Source organism: Lepidochelys kempii, chromosome 11 (assembly GCF_965140285.1).
Source record: "Lepidochelys kempii isolate rLepKem1 chromosome 11, rLepKem1.hap1, whole genome shotgun sequence".
Classification (NCBI taxonomy): Eukaryota; Metazoa; Chordata; order Testudines; family Cheloniidae; genus Lepidochelys; species Lepidochelys kempii.
The window spans coordinates 58,792,570-58,813,556 of record NC_136390.1 but is presented as its reverse complement, the minus strand read 5'-3'; the positions used below and the strand labels follow the sequence as shown (position 1 = coordinate 58,813,556).

Genomic DNA, 20,987 nt, shown 5'->3' with positions numbered 1-20,987 from the left:
GCTCTAAGGTGCCACAAGTCCTCCTTTTCTTTTTGCGAATACAGACTAACACGGCTGTTACTCTGAAACCTGTGTGTACCTTGGGATCCAGCAGTGGGCTGGCCCCCCGATGGCCGCAAGTTTTGGAATGATGATGTGAGAAATGAAGGGGGCGGGCAGGTAGCTCCCTTTCATGGATACTCTTCCCCAAATGTCCTGTGGGTCTTCCCCTAGTGATTTCTTTTAGAATCTTTTGTTTTTGTCATCGGTCTCTTTGTCGACCTTCAGTAACTTTCCACTTGTAACCCACATTCTCCTTAACACCAAGTTGGCCAAACTGCTTCCCTACTTAGCATAAGTATGTTGTCATTAGAACATAGTTTTAAAGTTAAGTGTTTCCCATTGTCCTCAGCCTTGTGAGTACCTGCTGTAGGTCCTGTCCAACAGGATGGATACACATAGAAACAGGTTTCCTATGATTAGGAAATTTCATGACAACAACTTCATAATATTAACTAGAATTCATAAGTCTTACAGACAGACCCCCTCCTCCCCCACCCGACACGCACACAAACAAATCAAGCCATGTGAATCAGGTTTGTGTACACTCAAGTCACCAATTCCATCCCTCAGTTTTCTGACCAACTGGTGCTGCCCCTCCAGACCCTCCAAATCAGGCTTGTGTGCTCCTTGCCACCAACAATCAGTTTGGTGTACAGAACGTATTAAACTTTCAGAATTACCTAAATCCAACATTTAAAATTATAGTAATAAACCTGCTGGTGGCATCAGATCTAGTGAGGATCCATCTCTCCACCAAATTTTGTGTAGGTGGATCGTAGTTCTGAAAATACTACTTGGCACTGGAAGGACGGGGGCAGGGAATCTAATGGGACCAGAGCTGAGACAGATGCTGTAGATCTCTGTGTCTGGCGACACCTTTTTGATCAGTGCAGAAACCACAGAATCTGCTGGGTCTGCAGATGGAAGGACAGACTACAATTGCCCTGTTCTGCTCCTTCCCTTTGAAGCATCTGGCATTGGCCACTGCCTGAAGACAGGACAGGGGGCCAGGCAGACCATTGGTCTGATTCACTCTGGCCGTTCTTATGTTCTCAAGCATATAACCAGAGTGTCACTACAGGGGCCTCGCTCCGCTGGGGTCTGCAGCTAGCCTGAAACTCCAGCGCTGAGAAACGTGACCAGCCCCCCTCAGCTCACTGCCCAGGTAGGGATTAGAGGGGTAGCGGATGGGGGGGGGGTCACGCCACAGTGTCACGCCCAGCACAACTGGGGCAGAGATGCTGCTGGGGAGTCGCGGTGCGGGTCCCCGCCCCCCATGGGGGATACGGGGCCGTTTGCTGAGCAGGGTGGGGGGGGGGGGTCCCTTCTCACTCCCTGGCCCCACGGCCCGGCTCCGGGGCGCAGCCGCTGGGCTCCCCGGCCGGCGGGGCCGCAGGGCGGCGCTGTGTGGACTATGGACAGTCCCTGTTGTGGCGGCGGCGGCGGCGGGCCTGCGCTCGGTTACTGTCCCGGCCCCTGAGGCGGCGGAGCAGGTACTGACTCCTCTTCACGCCCGCCGGTTCGCGCCCCCCAGCCCCTGGCTGCGGCCGCTCAGCGCGGGCGCGGCCTGGCTTCTCCCGGGGGCTACGCTGAGAGGGCCCGAGCGGAGAGCCCGCCCGCTCCCTTGCTCCTGCGCTTCACCGGTCCGGCGCGCCCGCTAGGTGAAATACGGCCCTCGCCACGGCCGGGCCCGAGCGCAGGAGGCGCTTCGCCTCCTCCCGGGGAGCCGGGCCGGCGTCTCCCCTCGGGAGCCGGGCAGCGCCGCCGCCGCCGCGCCCCGCTGGACGTGCAGGGTCAGGCCGGCCGGTCTGGGCCGAGCGCGGCGAGGGGCGACCCCGAGCTTCGCCCGACTGCCCGGTGGGGGCGGACCGCGGGAGGGGGGCGCCCGAGGGCAGGCACCGCTCACCGGCGGCTCCCGCCGCTCCCTGGGGCTGCTTTTAACCCAGCCGCGTTCGGGGTGTGAAGGCAGCCGGGGACTCACGGCTCTGTGTGCGATGCTGGGTGGGTGGTCGGCCTGTCAGATGTGGCGTTGCACCGTGTAAGGGAAAACTACGCTCCCTGGGGGTAGCCCGGCAGCACAGACGCTGACCGGGTAAAAAGCACTTGGGACCCTCCGCAACTCACTCCCTGAATAAAATACCATCGCAAAGGCTGGGCGTGCCGTGGCCTTTTTAAAACATTCCCCTCTTGGAGGCAGCTGCCTCGCCAGCCAGGGAGACTGGCAGCCTGGGAATCCCGTGGAACAGATGCCAATCTTGCTTTGGGAATGGCTGCCGTAATTAAAAGGATTCTAATATGTCTTTTACCTCCTCAAGTGATCGTGCAAGGCCTAATCCGTTCCTACTTGTTACTGACTGGAAGATCCTCAGAAGGGTTGAGTGTGAAGTATTAATATACAAAATGTATACTTTTAAAAACAAATATTGAAGTTTCTCTTCCGATGTTTATGCCAAAATCTAAATCATACTGGGCCCTCATCTGCAGTCACCTCAATGCCAATAGACGCTTGCATCCACAGGGAACCCCACCGGAGTCTCAGGCTCTCAGTAGGAGAGGTGAAACCACGTTTTGACAACACCGACCTGTATTCCGCAACACAAATTAAAAACAGGTTTTTGAAGAAGCAAAAGGCGCCACATCCCATTACTAGTCCTTTGAACTATGCAGTTTTTCACCAATGTCCAATTTTTAAATGTTTCCAAAAATACCTAAGATTTTTATTCCATAGTCTTCCACCACTACTTTCACATGATAGAGTGGCCAGGCAAAATGCTATGTACGCATTTTCTTAGGGAGAGTAGTTGTGTGTGTGTTTGGTATTTTTTTTTTTTTTCTGAGTTAGTGAGATACACAGGTTTTTTTTTTAACATCATAAGGGCAGATGATTTGCTTTTGGGCACTAGTAAATTTTCAGGATAATTTTCAAGATAGATGTATGGTATTTTTTGGCTTTGTTTTATTGTGTTACATCAAGATGCCCAAGTTGAACAGAAATATTTACTTAAATGTGTTGTATGAAATATGCTTTCTTTGTATTAGAATTAACTATTTTTATTTCTGCACATTTATTACAGGATTTAATAGAACATAACTATCTTAATATTGAAATTTGCAAATGCAATGGAAGACGGCAAGACTGAAGAGGTGCTAGATATTCTTCGACTTAATGTGGGAGGTTGTGTGTACACAGCCAGACGCAAATCTTTATGCCGCTTTAAGGATTCAATGCTAGCATCCATGTTCAGTGGACGTTTTCCTCTAAAAATAGATGAGTCTGGTAAATAAATCTAAGTTGTAAATATCTAACATCTGCTCAGGTGGGCTTTAGAATCAGTTTAAATTGTCAGTTTAAATACTTTATGTCATGCAGTATTCAAGTTATAGAGGTACTGTATTAGTTACTGTAGCTAATAGGCAGAAACTGCCATAATATATTCTTTCAATCTTGAGATACACCTATGAAAGCTCTGGTTACAAATAGGAAAAATAAATAAAAGTAATACATAGAAAGGGACAAGAATACTTCTCAGGTAATCTGAGTCAAGTCTCCAGAATCAGACACACTGTAAGAGGATGGAGTAGTGATAAATTATAAAGCTGATATTTGGATACAGTCCTGCGGCCTGAATTGCAAAGGTGGTGAACACCTCCAGATTCTATTAATTTAGTGGTTTCAGAGTAGCAGCCATGTTAGTCTGTATTCGCAAAAAGAAAAGGAGTACTTGTGGCACCTTAGAGACTAACCAATTTATTTGAGCATAAGCTTTCGTGAGCTACAGCTCACTTCATCCGTGAGCTGTAACTCACGAAAGCTTATGCTCAAATAAATTGGTTAGTCTCTAAGGTGCCACAAGTACTCCTTTTCTTTTTATTAATTTAGTGGGATTTGTGGGTGGTAGGTACTTCTGAAAAAATCAAGCCTCTAGCCTTCAGTTAGGGACACCACAAAATTAGAGAACACTTTTTTTCTTTAAAAATTATGTTTAGTTTTTAGGGACAAAATCTTTTATGATTGATTGAAGTTTTACTAGCCGCCTCCTTGTTTTTCAAAATAAAAATGCAGTGTAGTCATTCAAGCTTAGGTTGAAGTCCAGGCTCTGGGACTTTTTCACCTCATTGCAGGATCTCAGAGCTCAGGCTCCACCCTGAACCCCATATCTACACTGCAATTTTATAGCCCTGCAGCTCAAGCTCCACGATTCAGACAATTGACCTGGGCCCGCCTCAAGTGTTTTGTTGCAGTGCAGACATATCTCTGGACTTTATAGGAAAGTGAAGTTGAGAATTAAAGAGTTCACGAAAACATTATATTCAAAAGTTGGTGTAAATTAAGTGTTATCACTAATTTTAATAAGGCAATGGAAAACTTTAAAGTTAAATGCTAACGAATGATTTTCTGATATGGTGAATGAGCCTTCATACCATAAACATTATTCGAAGGGATTGATTAAGGGTGCAAAATAACTTCCAGAATGCGTCATTGCCGGTGAAGAAGACTGCATTTTTTAACTAGCAGTGAAGTTAGATATGAAAGATTGATTTAAACTATTTGCAGTGGATTAAATTCTGCATTAAGACATAGCTGTGCAGCCTCACTGCAAAGAGTGGGATTGCATTGCTGTAATTGGAGGCAGAATTAGACTCATTACTGTGTGTTCACTTTTATGAAGGGACATAGTCAACTTAAAAAATCACTTCTGTTTGAAATGTTTTATCTGTTTTTACATGAAAGATTACTGTAGCTGAAAGACAGAGAAAAACAGCACTTTGTATATAATCAGTTTAATTGTTGGCCTTGTACAGTCAGTTTCTCCTTTTGCTTGTGTGGATCTTAGAAAAAACAAATAAGAAGAATATTGTAAAAGCCAAAAAGGGAAACTTAGGGACAAGTGCAGTACTGCAGACAAAATGACCAAACTCTTTTTGAGGCAGACTGGATTTCAACTTGACATTGACTCCCTAAGATCAAGATTGGATGCATCTAGAGTTAGTGTGATTTTCTCATTTAAATAGAGTACATTTTTCATGAGGTTATATTTGGTACAATCAGTTGAGGCTCTTTTCCTTTAAAGTGATCTGCACAGACTGACTCCAGATTTCTCACTAGGACTCCAGCTATCATAGGACTCCACCCCAGGATTGTAGGATTGGGAGTTTAGTTTGTTCATCTTCAAATTAAGAAATATAGTAGAGAAGCAAAGAAGCAGTTTTAAAAGAAGTGATGACATATTGCTGGGAAAAGGATACCACTCCCAAGCAAGATACCTGTTTTAAATAACTATTAAGGAAGTCTCATATATACACCACTTGATAATTTGGTAAATATGACAAAAATTCTGCCTTAAATTACAAACAGTATTTTAAAATATTTTATTTTATTTTCAGGGGCTTGCCTTATTGATCGAGATGGAAACCTCTTTGAGTATCTTTTAGATTATCTTCATGGAGAAGTTCGGATTCCTAAAGATGAACAAACACGAATTGCATTGCAGGAAGAGGCAGATTACTTTGGCATCCCTTATCCTTACAGTCTGTCTGACCACTTAGCCAATGAAATTGAGACATATTCTTTAAGGTCAAATATAGAACTTAAAAAGGTCTTGGCATTTTCTTATGTTTCTAAAAGTATTCCATAATTCATATTGTTCAGTTGGTACCAAATAATATTTGAATAACCTGTATATGTCATCAATCAACTCAGAGTTTTAGAGGAAGAAATCACTTGGTACTTATTAGAGTTGCTATTAGAGTCATGGTAATGAAGGATACACCAGCATTTCTCTTCATTCTGCACCCTCTATTTTCATGGGTTTGTATTTTTGTAAGTTAATTGTCAACACTTTCTGTAAAGCAGTACTCTAAATTTGACCTTCAGTTTCAAATGCAGGTCTTCTCTGAAAAGTGACTTTGTAAAATTGGCATTGTGAGGTTCCATGTTTGTGTTTCAGTGACTTCATATTTAATTTGATCACTTTACAAGATGTTTCTTGTGTCAGTCTTGAAAACTTTTCCTGAGATCTGAAAGACAAACTGTGTATTTTAATTTTCTTCTATCATCCCACATAACCATTGCAGTGCCACTCTGCTAAATTCTATTTAGATAATGCAGTTCAGCGATGCATAAACAGGGACATCTCAGGAGTAAAGAGGTTATTTTAACTCTGTATTTGGCACTGGTATGTGCTGCTGGAACACTGTCCAGTTCTGTTGCCCACAGTTCAAGAAGGATGTTGATAAATTGGAGAGGGTTCAGAGAAAAGCCACAAGAATAATCAAAGGATTAGAAATATGTTTAATAACGATAGACTCAAGGAGCTCAATCTATTTAGCTTAACAAGAGATGGTTAAGGGATGACTTGATTACAATCTATAAGTACCTATATGGGTAATAAATATTTAATAATGGGCTCTTCAATCTAGCAGAGGAAGATATAACATGATCCACTGGCTAAAAGATGAACCTAGACAAATTCAGCCTGGAAAGAAGACATATATTTTTAATGGTGAGAGCAATAAGGTATTGGAACAGTTTACCAAGGGTCATGGTGGATTCTCCATCATGGACAATTTTTAAATCAGGATTGGATGTTTTTCTAAAAGATGTTCTAGGAAATATTTTGGGGGAAGTTCTATGGCCTGTGTTATATATAAAGTCAGACTAGATGATCACAGAGGTCCCTTCTGGCCTTAGAATCTATGGAAACTGAGGGCAGTTAGAATTTTGTTTATTCCACTGAGGCACAGAAGGAACACAGTGCAGCACTCACTGTTCACGAAAGCTTATGCTCAAATAAATTGGTTAGTCTCTAAGGTGCCACAAGTCCTCCTTTTCTTTTTGCGGATAGAGACTAACACGGCTGCTACTCTGAAACCTGTCACTGTTTTAGGGTTTGTCTAGAGGATATTTTTTACGATGCTTGATTGCTAATTAGCTCAAGTTACCTATCACATTTAAATGTGAGAATCTCTAGACACTATGAACAGAAGCTCCCGATCTGTTTTCTCTAGACCATTATTTTATATACTTTTATCATATCTCCTTTTATTCAGCTCCTATCTAAAATAAACAATTACAGTCTTTTCAATTTTGCTTCCATGCCTCTAATCTTCTTGTTGCTGTTCTCTGAATTTCCTCCAATTTCCAATATTCTCTGAGGTAGGAAGACTAGTACTGCATACACTCTTCTAGATGAAGCTGCACCATTGATTTACTTAGTAGAGTTCATTATTAAAGCCAAATAAACTTAAATGTGACAAAATGTAGTCATTTAAAAAAAATTCTTAGTATAACAACATGAAGTCCTACATTTTATATTTTTTTCCCCAGGCTTTGATAGACTTCTGTGATTCTTATGGTTTAGCCTGCACCAAGCCTACTGTTTGGGTTCTGCACTACCTCAACACATCTGGAGCAAGCTGTGAGAGTAGGATTATAGGTGTGTTTGCCACAAAAGCTGATGGGACTGATGTACTTGACAAGGAACTGGGAGGAAGAATAAATAATAAAAATATGTACAAAAGGTAAGATGATTGTTGGACATCAGAGAGCATACTGAAATGAGACTGTCAGTTCCTCAGGGCTGGATCCTAATTTCTTTTCTGTTTAGAAAGCATCTAGTTAATACATTGTTGTTGCTACTGGAAATTAGTAAAGTAAAGATCTAAAATTAAGCAGGGAGTACAATAATTAGAGAGAGCCCACAAAAGGTGGCCAGTTTACAGTTACTATAAATCCTCAATTTGTTTTAAGAACTGTTTTAAAAAACATCTTTCCCTTTTAAAATTACGTTTTCATTTAGGCAGATACTTGCATTAAATAGTGAAGAAAAATTGTATATATTAATACTTAGATCAGAAAACAAATGCAACATTTGTTAGTTATTAATGGAATCACATTTTAAAATCTTATCTAACAAGATAGGAGGAAGAGATAGACAACAGGGGAATGAAGAAATGAAGGCAAAAGGAAACTGCCTAATTTATGCCCAGACTTATCAAAGGACATAGAATCCATTGTGGAATCTCTGTCACTGGAGGTTTTTGAGAGCAGGTTAGACAATCACATATCAAGATAGCACTCAAGGCAGAACTAAGTATTAGATCAAGGGACTGGAGTAGAAGACCTCTTGAAGTTCCTTCCAGTTCTACGATTCTATAATCATGTGCTTCAATACCACAACCGTAGTGCATTTTAAGAAGAAGAAGAATGCCAGTTACTAATACATCTACATTTTTTTTGGGTGGCTGGAAGCACTCTGCTTTTAACCTTGTACGTCAGGGTACACCCAAAGGGCGTTTGTTTTGTAACACTACACATCTTTTGATTTTTTTGCTTAAAATAAAAGTTTTAGGTTTGTCATATATAAGTAAAGCATAAATTTAAATATACTGTAGAAAAAGCTGAAGGTAAAATTTAATACAGATCATTTAATTCTTGTAAAATACAGGTTTTCCTAAACTTTTTGTTAGAATAAGTTTAACTTTTCCTAAGTACTTGGGCATGTATGGATTTAACTGTCTGTTCCCCAGCATGTTGTCACTCTAAATAGTAATTACTCATGTCATTGAGAGTTGCAGGATCAGGCCTAAGTCATGAATTCTGTAACTTTTCTTTTGTGAAACAGCCACAGGATGAGATGAAGGCAAAAAAACCAACAAAGTAGTAAATGTGGGAACAAAACCTGATCATATTGTAAAAAAATACTGGGAAAAAAAAGCTGGGGAAAGTAGTCCTAACAGTCAATCAATTACCTTCAGAAATCGTTGGAGTCAGAAGTCATTAGGCATGTCTATACAATAAATACCAGTTGCTGACAATTCATGTCAGCAGCAGGTGCAGTTAAGCTGGAGTTGGACACTTTTCAGCTACCAGTATAAGCACGGACAAATTTTGTTCAGCTCAAGTTTCTGAAACTGATAAACCATTTGTCCACGTCAGCCATTGCATGAAAACCATGTTCAGCATCAGTTCAGCAGCCTGCATTACTGATGCCCATTTTCATCAGTGGGTATTTTTTGCAGAAGACAGGTGGATCAGAGGAGTACTGAGTTTTATAGAAATGAAAAGGATGTTAAAGTATAACATTTTCATATCTGCTTTGCAAAAAGCCTGCTAAGAAATCCTTGATTCTTTCTGGGTAAAGGAAGGGAGTGAAATATTGTTTTGAGGGTTTTGTACAACATATGTCATCTATAAAGTATTAACTAGATTAACTACCTAATTTTTACTTTTAAAATATTTCTAGAGAGGCTGGAAGTAATGTTCAATACATCTGGAGTTATTATTCAGTGAGTGAACTGAAAAAGATGATGGATGCTTTTGATGTCTGGGAAGGGAAAGGTACAGTATTAATTCTTTTCTTCCATTTTAGTAGTTATATCTCTGTGGGAATGTTGAATGGAGATGAATTTCGAGGAGTACTGAGCTTCACATCCCATGAGCTACTATCTCAAAGGTGCGATAGACTGGCCAACATAAGGCACTATGGTGGAATGCCTAAAAGACACATAGTATTGAAGCACAGATACCTGTCAGTCATAATTCTAAAGCAGAGGTTTTGAATATAATAATAATTCTTAGCATTTACATATATACACATGTGTTGAGTATGTTCCCTCAGATGTTGTTAAGTATCTTGTCTTAGGAACTTCAGGTTTCAGCTATTGGAGAATGCCCCAGTTGATAGAATGTTGGACTCTTGAAGAACGCCCTTTGAGAGGAAGTCTCCATCATATGTCTCCAGTTCGTAAAAGGTATATTCACTGATTCAAACTCTGATTACTTGAGATGCACCGTAGAATGCACTGTTGCTTTTATAAGAGAAAACAACTTCAGGCTTGTCTTCACTACGGGGAGATCAACGCTGCTGCAATCGATGCAGCAGGGGTCGATTTAGTGACTCTAGTGTAGACCCACTAAGTCAATGGCAGAGCGCTCTCTGGTTGACCCCAGTACTCCAGCTTTCCGAGAAGAGTAAGGTAAGTTGACCAGAGAGTTTCTCCCGTCGAGGCAGCGCAGTGAAGACCCCGGGGTAAGTCAGCCTAATCTACGTTGCTGGAGTAGCATATTCACGTAGCTGGAGTAGCGGAACTTTTGTCGACTTACCCTGGTAGTGAAGACAAGCCCTCAGTCTCTTTCTTAAAAATTTTAGATCCCGTTTAAGTAAGCTTTTGAAATAATTATGAACTTCAAGTTTCTGTCTTTCATTCTTCACTGTCTCTTCATTACACCTTCTTCATTTCTATAAAATCTGGTTTTTATCAGGGGGAAGAGAACTGCAAATCTGACCTCAATAGAAGAAATTTAACTTAATTTTGGCCTGTGGGAAGATCTTTCTCATTCTACAGTCCTTCTCCTACCCCACAAACACACACTTTAAAATGGACCAGTGTACCCCAGTTTTGCCAGTTTACTTTAGACCACCAAACCTATAAACGACACAGCACTTGTGAGTACTTTTAACAAAACAAAATTAGGTTTACTGAATAAAGACTTAACTAGAAATGAGAGAGAGTGGTAGAAACAAGTGGTTACAACACTAACAAAACATAAAACGCAAACTTGGGTGTACACTTATCAATGGTTACCTTTCCTATGTAATAAAGTAGATTTTCTCCCAAAAGTTTGGTCTTTTGCAGAGCTGGCTGATTTCAGACAAACCAGGATGCAAATATTCATGAAAACACTCCCTGCCCCCCCCACACCCTACCCCCACCACAAGGGGTTTCCCTCAGTGAATGGAGGTCCTTCCCCTTCCCCTGTTATATTCAAAATAAACTTGTTTTCTATCCATAGATAGGGTAAACCCTGTCTTGTAAAGTTTCTTTTTTTCCCCTTCAAATGGTTTTGACTGTTTTTCATTGCCTTTGCTGGTTTCCCATTCAAAGTCTTAGTATTGCACAAGGTTAAACAATTGAATTTTGCATTGCATTACCAGCCAGACAGGGTGGGGTAACTCCCTCTTGCCCAAATTGCTGAGACATCCCGATGACTAATCTTTACCATTTTCCAAGTCTATAAACCATACTTTCAGAATCGATACATTGTTTCTTAAATATTACCCATAGATACATCTCACAATGATTATGAATCTTGAAAAGTTAGACGCTTTCTGTAGATACCTTACATGTTACTCTTTATGGGTAAACATCAGGCAAGATATTTGGCATAATGAGTTTGTCAGGTCTGAGGTGAGAGTTGTTCATAAAAAACAGAGTATCCTTTCCAAGGGGTCTCTTTGTCACAGTTGAGTTATCTGTTTTCCCATTAGATTGCCAAGAAGCCTCCATTCCCTCCTGTACACTTCCAAATTCTCTTACCTTGTATTTGTATCTTCACTGTCTCCTTCACTTACCTCCATCCCTCTCTCATGATGCAGAAGTAGAGCAGTTTGAAGCTCAGTAGAATGGTATAATTGTAGTCTATTTCAGTGTGCTCTGATGCATCTTCACAGGTGCAGTCAATACGCAGAAGCACAAATGTGAGATTCCTGCTCAGTGGGATTTTGGTGCAAGGAAAGCACTTGATTCAGACACCCAGTTAAAACCCTTGATCTAGCCCATTATTCTGATGAAGCACTGTATAATTTATTTTAGTTTACATTAGATAATCCTAGTTATTCCTATGGGAATATTTCCTCTTAATTACTGCTGATAAGAAATGAGGGTTGAAGATTTTAGGTCGTTAGTTTTCATTTCCTCCCCCTTCCTCCTTTTGTTCTGGTATGTATTATATGGACATTGAGGATACATTCCCCTCTCGTGTGTCTGTCTTTAAAACTGTACTTTGTCTCTTTACCTTACACTGGGTTTGCAAATCAATCTGAATAGTATTGCCTTTATCCTTCATATTGACTTCTCAGTTTTACAAAATTAGTGAATAACTACCTCTGATACTGTTAATTCTTCCAGTGTGAATCCATGGGGCACTCCACAATTGCTTTTATTCCAAAGCATTAAGTACTCACAAGATCATCCATTGTTTCATCATATATCTAAATCTGTTCTTTCACTACTCAGGTAGTTCACAAACTTCACATTCTATTTATAGTACTGGCTTTCTAGTTGAGTGTCTCTGGGTGATCACTACAGAAATCTTTCCTGAACTTCAGGTCAATTATATCTACAGCTTTCCTTTGTCAACTGCCCAAAGTTCTCCCTATGGCAAATACTTATAGTTTGTTTCATACTCAGTTTTCTAGGCTTTCTCCTGTTATCAATGAGTAACAATTTCCGTATCTTTTTCACTGTGGCAGTCAGCATTACAGATTAATAGTTTCCTGGCTTTTGCCTTAATACCTTTTAAAAGTATTGACAAAATTATATAGGCTTCACTGCAATCTCTGTGCTCCTCTTTTTAACCCTCCGCCCCGAGAGGTTTATATGTACATTTGCTAATTCTCTCTTTGACCTACTTTTGGCTTGGATTCAATATAGCCCTTGTTTTGTCAACCCTTACATGTTCTAATTTCTTGATCTGCTGTTTCAGTGTGACCTGGATTTCCACCAGTTTTATTTTTATTATATCCCTGATGAATTTAAATCTTCCTGGCATCTGTTCATTTTCCGTTGCCACACAGACTGAGAGAAAGTGTTTGTTAAACATTGTAGAAATGCTAGCTACTTCTGCCAAGAACATAAAAGTGCCCTTTTTTTGGTGAGATCCTATTGTCTTTCCTTCACTTACCCTTCATTTGTTCTCTTGAAAGTCTTTAGTGGAATCTTCTTTTCATTTGGGATCTTTGCTTTTCGTATAGCTGTTTTACATGCTTTAATTTGATAATCTTGTCAGTGCTCCTGTGTACCTGAGGTCTTGCATTTTTTAATATATTGGGGTCTTCTTACTGGGTATCACAGGAGACCTTTGGCCATACCCTAATTTATCTGAGTATTTTCAACTTCCCCCACTCTCCTTCGCTACTCTCTCATGCATTTTAATGTAACACTTTCTGTATGTCATCTCCTTTTAAAATATTCTTATAGTACTGTCTTAAAAACCTTTCATGCCAGGTTAAAATATGTGGGGCTATGACTGATAGGAAATGATGACTGCTAAGAACTTTGAGTAGCATAAATGAGTAACTACAACTGACCTTGGAATGAACAAAATATCAGATTTGTGGATGAATGTTTGAGACAAGCCATTTCATACTTACAGCTTAATTATGTGTGATGCATAGAATAACTAAAATACCTAGATTGCTCGTTTACGAGACAGTTCTTTGTTTTACAGACGATTAATAGACTTTACTGAAGAAGAGGAAGATGGTCCAAACTTTAAAGCTGGTCCTAAACCAATTAGATTTTCTGGTCCCTCAACAAGTACCCACATCAAAGTCAAGAACTCTGCTTCATTAAAGGTAGCTGCCTGTAACACGTCTTCACATTCTGTGGTAACTCTTAAACGACCCAGCAGTGATAGTTCGGTACAGCGCAAAGTAGTGCCAAAAACTGAACTTGCAGTATGCACATCATTGCCTACAAGTTCTCAGGCATCTTATGGAACTGAAGGTCCTGAAAATGGGGCAGCATATCAAACTACATTCAACATCTCAACGTCTAAGAAACCCATGACCACTCGTGTTGTAAAACTGAAGCGGACTCCATTGTGTATTGTGTCACCATCTCAGTCATCTTCCTCACTGAGTAAAACAGATGAACAGGAAGTTCCTGCTGTTGAAATTCCTACTACTTCTACATCGCTAAGAGAGAAAGAATCCGATATATCAACAGTGAATAGTAAGATCAAGAATAATTTGGAGAATGACAAACTGGATGATAATGTTTAACTCTTTAGCAGAGATTTCCTGGCATAATCTGCTAAACGAAAAGTTTCTGACCCTGGTGTCAAGGGACAAACGTACGTTGTGGATTATAATTTATTACTAGAGCTGGTAAGAAATTGTGGAGAAAAATAGTAAAATGTACATGGGCAAAAGGTTTTGAAATTTGTAGTAAGTTATGAGTTTTCTCACTTTTAATTTTTTTTGGGATGGAGGCAGGGTGTGTGGATTTTGAAAAACATTTTTGCAATACATGTTGACCATCTCTCAGATATTTACTTAAATCAAGCTGCCATGATGTTACTGTCTTTTAAAAATAGAATATACACATATACAAGCAAACCAAACCTAGCTGATTCCGTTATTGATAAAGGTCAAGTTTTTAAAAAATTTGAGACCAAGGTTAGGTTCCTAAATTTATATTTTCAAATTGGAAAAAATAGGTCACGTTAATTAATAATGTGGGAGATCCAGTCTTAGATCCCGACTCAGTCGTCTACTCTCCACGTATGTGAAATACTGGACATTGCAAAGATATCTGAATTACCAAGAGTAAGGAGCAGGGTTGCTGGCTTCAAAGTGCTTTTTGGGGAGAATATAGGAAGAGCAGTTTAACAGCAATGAAAGGAGCCATCCTCCCACCTGCCACAGAGGAGGGACTAGGAAATGTAAGGGGAAATAGAATTGAGACATACATGTATTACATTCCCAAGGGGGAGTGTTCTCCAGTGGAGAATTGAATGGGCGAGCTAGGCTTACATCGTATTCCTTAGAAATTGGAAACAGCCTGGCATTGCACCGTTACGGTCCGTCCTGTCCTACAATTGTAGTAAGGCTCTTATGCCAGACACACAGCTGTGATTGCTTTGTTCTCCCCTCACTCCCTTCATATATGCAGGACTCCAACATACGAGCAGGGTAAGTTCAGCCTCTTTCAAGCCCAGACAACAAAACAGTAGAGTTTGAAAAATGGGTAAACAACAAAATTATGGGCTGAATACTGCTTTCAGTTGCACTAGTGTACATTTGTAGTAACACCAGTGAAATCAGTGAGTACTGCAGATCTACACTTGTGTAGCAAAGCAGAATTTGTGCCAATGTCTTGAAGAAGTGCCTGGATTCTTCTTGGGTGTTTAGACCAATGTTGCTTTATATGAGATTTATATAGTGCATATCTTTGCTGGTCTTGCTTGACTAAAAAGAGTTTTAACATTGCCAACCCCAAGTGTGCAAAAATCACATGGTGGACTTAAATCATGAGACTTTTCAAGCTTTACTCTGCAACCATGAGGGCTAGAACTTAGCTTTTATTAATTTTTTTTTAAAAAGTGAGATTCTCATGTAATAACGTGCCTCCTGTAGCGGAGGTGCTAAGAAAAACACCAAATATCATGAAAGTCGGCAAAACTGCAGTTTTCTGGCCATCAACTTACATTTTGAAGGCCAGTTTGCATCTTTAATGGCCAAGATAGAAACTTGGATTTTTTTTTAAATGAAAGGTTGATTATGTAGAAAAGAACAAACATTATGGAAAAATGCTAACATTGTGTAGTCCTTTGTGTCCATTGGCCCTAGAGTCTGAAATGTTTTTAGAAGAGAGTTTGAATGAAAAATCAATTTTTTCATACATATTCAATTTTGTTTACTCATTACTTCATTGTTTTATAATGGCGCTGTTTGTAATGGACTTTTTATCTTTCTAAAATGAGTTTCCTAAGACTTAATATTTCCTTCCCACCTGCTCTTCAATGTTTGATGATTTTAAAAGATTTAAAAACATGCACTAAAGATCAGCAATAGTCTGGAATTATTTTACACACACACACACACACACACTTTTCAGAAAAAATCTTGTGCAATTTTCTGTGATGGCATCAGTTCCCTATTTACTCTAGGTAATCTTCCTTGGTAGTAAAGTAATTTTTTGCAATATTATTATTATTAAATAAGTATTAGTGCCAAATCCATAACATGTCACTCAGAAGCCAGAACAGTCCAGCACAAGACTGAAATAAATGGCAGAAACTCAACCTGAGGGTGATGGAGGAGAATTAAATAAATAAATAAAAATTACAATAGCCTTTAGAGGCACTGGTCAGGACCTCCATTGTGCTAGACATTGTATGTACTTGTATTAAAAGCAGGCCCCGCATCAGAGTTTACAATTTAATTTTTTGACATGATTCAACTGGTAGATGAAACAGTCGAGCAGACTGCGGGTGGTGAGGAAGTAAAACAGGATTTCTTTATGAAGGGATTGATCAAATTCCCTGTTGACATAACTGGAAGTTGGATCAAGCCCGTCATTAATGGAGTGGGCACAAACATGCTTTCCTTTAGTTGGAGACAAATATCTATTCTGATCCATTTTTTAAATCTGTAAAGCTAGATATTGCACTCTTTCACATAACCAATGTGTGTATAATTTTGTGCTTGGATAGAATTGTTAACTTTCAAATGTCTTATGTATTAAATAGCTCCAACCTATAACTATCAAAAGAGATTTTTAGTGAGGAGCAGCAATGGCACTTAGCTCCTGCCAGTGAGCACGCAGGTAACCTGAAACCAAAAGAAACTTCCCAGGTCAGTGAGTAGTTTCATGGCATGGGTCACACAGTAGGTGTTTTGCAGAGGAGGGAACATTGGGTTGAATCTTTGCAAGTTAAAGGTTTTTGTGCAGATTTTTTACATTCCCCTGGTTCCCCCTCCAAAAATGCAGCATGGGGCCTAATCTCTTGAAAATTTGTTACATTAAATCACAATTGTCTATTTCAGCAAAGGAAGTCCTGTATGGCATTCTACATCTGCATTCAAACTCTTACGCAGATACAGGTAACATGAAAGATTTGAGGAAGTTGTATTAAACATGAGACTTGGTTCTTCATTTGGGATTTTACGTGTTCTATCAAATTGTGCTTAATAACCAGGGTACTTTGAAAAATGTACCAAGTTAAATCTATAAAAGAAACTGAATTCAGAGATGCTTCTCCATGGATCTTAAGAAGTGGTTTTTTACCCACGAAAGCTTATCCCCAAATAAATCTGTTTAGTCTTTAAGGTGCTACCGGAATCCTTGTTATTTTTGTGGCTACAGACTAACATGGCTACCCCCGATACTTGAATTCAGAAAGTAACTTCAGCGTCGCAATCCATTGTGCTGACTACTAGCGTCCAATGGCCATGATCTCATGTATGAAATGTATTGCCTATTTAGTTTGATGGATTAAACACTGCTGTTCATTTTCTTGTTAACATTGTCACTCTTTCAGCCCTCTGTATAAGCAGAATTTTGTGTTTTCAAACAACTCAGTGTTTGGCAGTGCAAGTGTTAAGTATGCAGAAGAGTACCATTCCATGTTCATGCCTCGAAAATCATTCACATGTGACTGAGCATGGGGCTGTGAGACAGAAGCCCGTTACCACCAACAGTACGTGTGAGTCATACAGCTGTAATGCAATAAACTGCTTCAGAATATGGAGAATTCATTTGTACTTAATTGAAACAAATCAATGTTATTTCATATGATAGGCACATGTTCATTTTGAATGTCTAGGAAGAGAGTATTGATAGTGCTAAAAAGTTATTCAGCTAAGAGCCACAGAAATATTACAGAGTTAGTAACTGGTATTGGGCTCATCTAACTGTTAAAATAGCTTAGAAAGTTCTTCCACAACATGCAGTGCAAATAGTCATTTTTATAAACAAATATGATGTTACTTGAAGGGAAACTGCCTGTTTTCTGAACCCAGCATTATGATAGTTCAGTCTTGTTTTTTATGTCATCTCTTCTGCTCTGCTAATGACATCAGCTATGCCTGGCCATTTGTCTGCTTCTCCCACAAATATATACGTGCATTCTTCCACCCTCTCCCTTATTCATGAAAGGCCAATACTCTGTTCCATTTCAAATCCTTCCTTAATACCCACAATTGCTGTAACCCCCTGCAAGAAAACAGACAACTACTAATGGATAAATTGAGCAGCCAGATGGCATAGCTGATTGGGCTATACACAGCTAGGTTTTAGTTCCTTCTCTGCACTGAGAAGTCTTCCTCCTGGGAGAGACTGGGATGCAGAGATTGCATACAATAGGTATTTAATGTCTTGTCTCTTATCTTTGTAATCACTGCAGTGGTCTCACTTTCCAACATTTTGCCAGAGAAGAGAGGAAACTAGCTTTAAATGATTTCTGTTTAAGCACCTAACTGATTAGTGAGATGTGGCTGCACTTCAGCCATGGCTGGGAAGAGAGGGAATGATGTTTCCCAGTGAAAGGAAAATTTCACAGTTGTTTTTTTTTTTTTCCCTTCTCTCTTCAATTTATGATATATCTTAGATCGACTTAGAATCACTTACTTCGCGGCGCGGGATCGATGGCCGCTGCTCCCCCGTCGACTCCGCTTCCTCCTCTTGCCATGGTGGAGTTCCGGGGTTGACGGAAGAGAGATTGGGGATCGATTTATCTATTTATCTAAATAGTGTAGACGTGGTCTTTGAAGTCAGTAGAGCTACCTGTGGCTCAAGGTGCTATTCAGTGTGACTCAGGGTATTGGAATCTAGTCCACAACAGAAAGTAAGGGCCTGATCCAGAATCCACTGAAGTTAGTTGAAAGACTCCAGTTGACATCCGTGAGGTCAGGTCCCAAATGTCTAAGATAAATTTCAACAAGCAAGGAATAAAGCCCTAAAAATCAACTGATAAAAGAGAACTGATCTTGGTGGGACTTTTACTTGAATAAGAACTGCAAGATTGGGCCTAAAGTGCATGTTGAGGGTGGTTGTTGCCGCAAAGGTGAGTATAAACAAATGAGAAGCTCATGTGATTTGGTACTGCAAAGCAGCAAACATTAGAGATTTTAGGGAGTGGCTTTTAATTTTTTTGGAAGAAACAAGCTTTTTGAAATTCAGAATCAGAACATTAAAACTATCTAGGATTTTTTTTAAATAGAAAATTCAGATGGATGTGATAGCCACTCAAATATCCCTCTCCACTTTCTGCTGCACATTGCCATAACAGAGTTGTAAGAGTCATAGCTCTCCTGTGGGAACAGTTTGGATTCAACTGCAACTTTTCATACGCAAAAAAATAATTCTGATTATTCATAGAAAAGTGACTGATAAAGGTGGCGATTTGGACTGTGCACCTGGATAACCGTGACTATATACATTCCAAACTTAAGAAATGAGCATTTTTCCAGACTGAGTAGTTTACCAATGAAAAATACTATGTTATGTATTAAATACAATTTATACTTGATCTTACAGATCTTTCACTATGGAATAACAGACAGAAATCAAATGTATTATGTTTTTTAATTTGTATAGAGCAATATTGTGAGAGTATATAATATAGATATATATATGGAGAGAAAGAGCGCTGTATAGACTTGTACAGAAAAATTCTATAAGAGCATCTGTTTTCATTGCAGACCATGATGTATGAACTTCCTATTATTTTTTCTAACATTAGCAGCTCTACAAACAACAGAGTGGACTGGTACAACCGCATATCTATAGCGGGCATCTTGCTACTATGCATTTAATCTTCAATTTATTTTTTTCAACCTAGATTTGATTTTTCTAAGAAGCAAATACTGCCTGGCTAAAATGCTGCATTGTCATGACAAAAATAACCTTGGGCACATTGAGCAAAGCCTTGAAAGTATGAGGTGAACTATTATTGATTATTTGGAATTAATAAAAATACCAACAGGTTTTTAAGCAGCAACTGATTTAAACTGATTCTGTTTTCTGACAGACTAGCTTTTTGTCAGCATTTCAACTAGCATCTTGAGCGAGATACTGAAATGGAAAAAAATAAATCTGCTCTGTCTCTCTTCGTGGTGAGAATTTAAGCCACCAAAGTCACAGCTGGCACTGAAAGAACAGTGGCATCAGCAGAGACCTCTATTCTTGCAGGACATAAATTGCACTGAGATACCCCAGCAACGCTGCTGCGGAATGGTCTGGGCTCGGTGCTGTCTGGTGTACGATGCTTTCTTTGAGTTTTTTCTGTATGTGTGAGATTCTCTGTGGTCCTTGTAGCTGTGGACTGGTCTTGATTTTTCATAGCTCCTTTGTTTTTAGGTCTGAAACTATTATGCTGTTGTCTTCTGTGTTCATATCTGGAACTGCTCTTTATATTATTTTGATCTGTTTCGTTACTGGCACCTTGTGACTTGACCGATCCATTGAGCCGGATGCCGTGATACTGTGAGTTAAATCTTCGTCTCTGGCTAGACGGCACATTCTACCAAGAAAGAAAATGAATGATTGTTAGGTTGCATGCCCCTTTAAAAGATTTTGTTAAAAACAAATATAACACAGTGAATATTAATAAGTATATGCAGAATCAAATTCCTTATGCATCCAGTGCATTTGTTTAACCCTGCACGTAACAGAACATATAAGCTTGATCATTGCTAGAGCTCTGTTAAAAACTGCTACATCTACAAGACCATCACTACAGAGTTGGCACCTGAGCAGTCTGCAAATGCGTGTGCTGGTCAAAAGGCGATGATGTATTAGACAGCTCCACAGAAACACCAGCAGCAAAGCTAAGTAGCAGTAAAAACACGTGGGCCCTGACCCTCAAAGGTATTTAGGTGCCTTATTCCTCCAATTTGAAACAGTGGGAGTGAGGCACCTAGATACCTTTGAGGGTCTGAACCCAGGTTCACTCTGACTCGGCCCCCCAAGAACACAACTGCTATTTTTCTGGATAGTAAAGCGTTGTGTAAATAGTACAGTAAGAGCTGCAGAAAGAAACAGCGGAAATCCATTTGGAAAGAAAAGAGTTAAGAATCCAGAGGGATGGGGGAGACGCCCATTTTGTTTACCACCTACAGAGAGCGAGTTTTTATCGGTTGTGGAAAGTGGTGGTTTTCCATGGAGTTGTATGACTGCTATGGCAGCAGATTCTATGTACACATGGAACTTATAAAATGCTCCTTATTTTCTCTTTATGGGTCTGTCTCATTTTGTAATCCCTGGTCAGGCAAAACTCAGACTGACTTCCTCAGGAGCTTTACCTAAGTAAGCACTACAGGACAAGGATATTGCAGGGTGCTCCTGTAAATGAAACAGATATAAATATGCCACAATATAGTTAGCAGAACTACTGAACTTGTGAAATAATATAATTCTCTTGAAATCAGGCAGAT

The 20,987-nt window shown here is 39.7% G+C and overlaps 2 protein-coding genes across 12 annotated transcripts in view; one reads left to right on the top strand and one right to left on the bottom strand.

Annotated features, from left to right (window-relative positions):
• The first annotated feature begins 1,116 nt into the window (after positions 1-1,116).
• On the top strand, positions 1,117-20,785 carry KCTD18 (potassium channel tetramerization domain containing 18). Of its 8 annotated transcripts, none has more exons than XM_073306335.2 (8): positions 1,385-1,535; positions 2,358-2,415; positions 3,117-3,319; positions 5,428-5,639; positions 7,370-7,563; positions 9,288-9,382; positions 9,687-9,795; positions 13,274-17,974. In XM_073306335.2, the coding sequence occupies exons 3-8, from the start codon at positions 3,163-3,165 to the stop codon at positions 13,827-13,829; spliced, it is 1,323 nt and encodes a 440-aa protein (XP_073162436.1). In that variant the 5' UTR covers positions 1,385-1,535; positions 2,358-2,415; positions 3,117-3,162; the 3' UTR covers positions 13,830-17,974. The 8 variants fall into 8 exon arrangements, 7 of the variants coding, with proteins under 7 accessions (XP_073162438.1, XP_073162436.1, XP_073162435.1 ...); XM_073306336.2 differs by lacking the exon at positions 1,385-1,535 and adding an exon at positions 1,550-1,703; XM_073306337.2 differs by lacking the exons at positions 1,385-1,535; positions 2,358-2,415 and adding an exon at positions 1,117-1,207.
• The window catches only part of SPATS2L (spermatogenesis associated serine rich 2 like), a 146,268-nt gene continuing 144,399 nt past the window's right edge, over positions 19,119-20,987 (bottom strand). For all 4 annotated transcript variants that reach the window (XM_073306331.2, XM_073306330.2, XM_073306332.2 and 1 more), the window contains one exon: positions 19,119-20,074. In XM_073306331.2, coding sequence (XP_073162432.1) covers positions 19,676-20,074 — 399 coding nt within the window. In that variant the 3' untranslated portion in view covers positions 19,119-19,675. The remainder of the gene's footprint in view (positions 20,075-20,987) is intronic.